The 4,831-nt window shown below is 29.5% G+C and overlaps 1 protein-coding gene across 1 annotated transcript; it reads left to right on the top strand.

Moving 5' to 3' along the window:
- The first annotated feature begins 2,410 nt into the window (after positions 1–2,410).
- On the top strand, positions 2,411–3,996 carry LOC127743980 (uncharacterized). Its single transcript, XM_052256253.1, has 4 exons — positions 2,411–2,442; positions 2,848–2,958; positions 3,044–3,101; positions 3,246–3,996. The coding sequence occupies exons 2-4, from the start codon at positions 2,880–2,882 to the stop codon at positions 3,421–3,423; spliced, it is 315 nt and encodes a 104-aa protein (XP_052112213.1). The 5' UTR covers positions 2,411–2,442; positions 2,848–2,879; the 3' UTR covers positions 3,424–3,996.
- The last annotated feature ends 835 nt before the right edge of the window (positions 3,997–4,831 follow it).

The following is a 4,831-nucleotide window of genomic DNA, read 5'->3' as shown; positions in this document are numbered from 1 at the left end:
ATCTTTTTGAGGATCACTACTCATCACTTTCTTTGGTTCGGTTTATAAAAGTTTATGGAATGAACGGTGATAGTTGAAGTTGGAAGAAGAAGAATATTTATGTGTGTGTTTGGATTTCAGTTTGCAAACGGGAGTTTGCACAAAATTGATTTTGTAAAATTGATTTTGATAAAAAGTAAGTTTGGGTTAACGTGATTTATGTTTGACAATTTTTATATCAAATTTGATTATAGTAAAATAAATATTGTTTGGATTATACTACTCAAAATCACTTTTAGATGAAAAATTATTAAAAGAGACATTCATCTAAATAATTTTTTTTATATACATGCAAAATTAGAAAACTAACAAAAATAATATAAAAAATATTTATTATATAAATAAAATAATACAATAATTACAAAGTCAGAATAAATAGATAAAATTAATACAAAATAAAAATAGAGTACATCAAAGAATAGAAAAAAATGATAAAAAATAATAAAAATTTCATAAAACCAACAACATATATCATATGAACAAAAAATTACAATAAAATCAAATAAAAAAATAAAAAATTTCATACACAACATAAATATAATGCAAGGAAAAGATAGAAAAAAAGAATTTATATGAACAAAAAATAATAAAAATATCATAAAAAAAAGTTAACTACATTTGTCATATGAATAAAAGAGCACTACACAAATAATATAAAAATATTTATCATATGAATAAAAAATATAATAAAAAATATAAATAAAAAATACAATAAAAATATAAAAATTAAAATATAAAAATGAGTATTAAATATAATAAAAATTAAAATATTCACTTTGCTGGTAATTGAAACAAATTTGAACTATTTTGATAAAAGAAAAAGTTGTAACTAATAATTATGAAGAACCAGGAAGAACTATAAAAAACTAATCCTTTTTATAGAAGAAAATGGAGGGTATGGTTGGTAAAAAATAAATAAATTTTTCATCTAATTTTCCAAGGGTGATCACCAACCATGAACGTGGAACGCAGAAGCTACAAATTTTAGCTTTTACTGAAGGTGCGTTCAAAGGCAGAATCATTTCTGCATTTAGAAAAACAAAAATTGCCAAACATAAAAGTAAAACTTTCAAGAAGTTCAAACGCACTTCTATCCTTTCCAATGTGGTTGCCATACTACGTACTCATCATTAATATATCATTGTGCGCTGCAAATAGACAGGAGAAGAAAATAAAAAAAATTAAAAATGAAGAATAAGTTTCAAGAGAAGGAATTGAATGAGAAGTAGAGTGGACTTTAGACTATAGTTATTGTGACGGAATCTATGATTGAAACTGTTAAATTATTAGTTTATTGGTTCAATTAATGAGTTATAGGTTTTTTAGTAAAACCGATCACATAAATAACAAATATAAAAATTTAAAATAATATCTAAAAAATTATTATACGTTTTACTATATAATTAATAATTAATATAAAAAGTAACAAGAAATAACATAACTTAGTAATAAGGCAAGAAAATATATAGTCATAAAAAGAATTTGGGTTCAAACCACATCTTGATCAATTTTAAAATTTTCTCTCAAGCGGTTTGGTTGGATAAGCTTTTTCAATTTTGACCAATTTTTATCGATTTTCATCCCTAAACGGTTCTGGAACTAGAGCAGACCGAATGAAAGTTCGATTCACCATTTTTTCGGTTAAATTAGCCGTTTTGATCCAATTTTTACGGTAACATCCCGTATTTTTAAAATTTAAATATGAATAAATTATGATTTTATCTTATTAGGTTTGAATTTTATAATTTTAGAAATTATTCTACTAAAAGTAATTAAATAGATTAGGAGATAAGTTGATTTTAAATTAATCAAAATTCTAATGTAATTTTATTATAATTTAATATATGCATAATTTCAATAATTGAAAAATAAGAAAGAATTATATAATTTAATTTAACTAATTTCTATTATGAATCGGTTATAATTTATTTTTTTTAATTTAAACTCTTTATTTTTTAGAAACTAATCCGGTAAGAATAATTAAGTTAGTTTTATGAATATTTGGAATTAAGATAATTAATATTGTGGTATAATTTTATTATAATCGGTTATTTAGTATAATTGAAATTAAAGTTTAGGTAATGAGAAAAATAATAAACAATTATATGATTTAATTTAGGTAATTGATATTTTGAATTTAAATTATATTTTATAAAATGTCATTAATATATTCATTTTATAATTTGAATTAGAAATAATTATTCGAATTCAATGATATGTTGATAAATGGAATTTTATGTGTTTCGAAAGTAATTTTTACAGTATTATATTTGAATCCTAAATTGTTATTTTATCTCGAATATTTTATAAAATTCATAAGTTACTTGTGTAACACNATATATATATTATTGTTATTGTTATTGTTATGCTGTGCTCAATTTTCAGAATCCTGGAATAAAATTGGTATGTTTATTGATGATGAACTCCTGTTTGTTTGTTATTGTTATTATTATTATTATCAGAAACTACATGTTTGTTTCATAATGAAAGGATATTTTTGTATTGAGTGATTGTGCGTTTTCCGTTTCTCCCTTTTTGTGGAGGGCTTCTTCATCCAAAATGATGGCAGGGTACTAATCCATTTTTCTTCCTTTTTTCTTGGGAAGAAGATTTTCCTTTCTTAAAGAGATATGCCAACATTAACTCAATTAATTGAGCTTAACTCAATCTCAAAAGCTTGCTGCTGCATGTAGAGGGTTGTCCAAATACTTATAAATGCTATCATCTTTAAGTGATTTAGGACTCTTACCATTATATCGCTCACTACTATATGGATGAGATGATTCTGACTAATTCCTTTGCATTTAGCTTCTCTATTGCATCCGTTTGCAAATACTGGTATGGTGGAACTTGGTGAGGTGCAATTGGCTGTCTACCTAGCTGATAAAAGATCAACAGAAAAACCTTACTTCATAAATGGTATGTGCTGAATACAGTCAAAGTTCTAGTTTTGAATTGAGAGAAGGATCATGTCTGGCTTATCTTGACATATTGAACTATTCAGGAATTCCATATCTTCTTGCTATTCCTCCCGGATGCCGTGATGTAAAATGTTTTAGTAGGTGAGTTTTACTTTAAGACCTGTATTTGACAATAGTGGCAACTGCAATTTTATAAATCCTTTACCGCTCAATTGTCAGCAGATATATTTAACATCGGTGGTTACACATTATTACATACATGTTACATGATTTCTTCCCACATAGGTTTGATGGAGAGCTTATTGTGGACAAGGTTACAAATTGGTTTGCAACAACTGTACTGGCTTTACCTCAAATTAACTACTACTCGAAGGAGTCACTAGTAATTTTTCTGAACTCTAAAGATATAATACTACTCGTTTGTGTCAATGTGCCAAGCAGAGTTCTCTATCTCTCAAAATAAAAATGTCTGTCGTAGTGATACAATCCTTTAAACGCTGGTGATTTTGGTGGCAAACCATAGTGGTTGTTGGAGAATTAAGTTGCTAAAGAAAAATATTACGGTGGAGCAAGGTGACTAACAAAAGAGAGGATGTGATTGGTTACAATAAAATAATTAAAAAAGCATTTCATCAGCCTTTAGTTATTGTATTGGCAATGAGGAAAGGAGAAGCATAGTTCATGGTACTGGTCTGTTAAACACAACTGAAACCTAAATAGGGTTCATATAGTAAATATGAAGATCAATTCACCCTTGCACTTGATTTCCTTTTGGCATTATAATTCGTCTTTGCTTAGAGTTCTATGGTTACTGAGTGGAAGTTTATTTTAAAACTTTCAAAATATTTCAGATGCCAAAACTTTTTGGAAAGAGTACTCATCATAAGGTACAATTCCCTTTCTTATTGCCACATGCTGATTTCAAAATGTTTGATTCGTTGGTTTTCTAACACAAATATTGTTTTATAAAGGACATTAATGGTTTAGTTTCTGTGGACCCTTGGTTTATAGGTAAAATTAATCTTTTTCACGAAATCTGGGGAACGTGCTGCGGTGGAGATTTGTGTTTGCCAATATAATAGTGATGACCATGAGATCGACATGTCCCGAGATGATACTGGATGCGTCTTCTTTGGTGAAAGTAATTGCGGGGATGTCGGGTGCTTCCTCCTTCCCTTCGACATGACATAATTCTTTAAGATATCTTTTGCGAGATGATTTGGAGACTCCTCCTCCCGCAAATCCACCGTGTATCATGTGGACGTGTCTTTCTGGTGTGCGAGGTGGCCGCTCGGTTCGTCCGACATCTTCTTCCCTTCTTCTTTTTCTTTGCTCATCGTCCCGGGTGGCCAGATATCGATCTAGCTTCCCCTCTCTTACTAGCTTTTCTATGACATTTTTTAAGTCAAAACATTCGTTGGTGGAATGCCCACGGATTCAATGATATTCATAATATTCGGCCCGATTTCCTCTTCCTTTTTTGCCTTTGAGTGGTCGAGCTGGGGGTATTTTTTCAGTGTGGCAAACCTCTCTGTAGACATCCACAAGGGACACCCGAAGAGAGGTGTAATTATGGTATTTTTAATTTTTTCCCCATGTCGATCTTCTTTATTTTTTGACTCTTTGTCCTTATCCCGGGAGGTGAATCCGAATTTTGAGGTCTCTCCTAGTCGAGAGTTTTTCTCCATGTTGATGTAATTCTCTTCTCGTTCTTGCACTTTGTTCAGAGATGTGGGGTGTTTTTTTGATATAGATTGGCTAAAAGGTCCCTCTCGCAAGCCATTGATGAGGCCCATAATGGCGGCCTCTGTTGGTAGGCTCTGTATGTTCAGGCACATTTTGTTGAATCTTTCCATGTAGTTACAAAGACT

This window comes from Arachis duranensis, chromosome 2 (genome assembly GCF_000817695.3).
Source record: "Arachis duranensis cultivar V14167 chromosome 2, aradu.V14167.gnm2.J7QH, whole genome shotgun sequence".
NCBI lineage: Eukaryota > Viridiplantae > Streptophyta > Magnoliopsida > Fabales > Fabaceae > Arachis > Arachis duranensis.
Note: the sequence above shows the minus strand (reverse complement) of the source record. Positions and strands in the feature narration are given on the sequence as shown.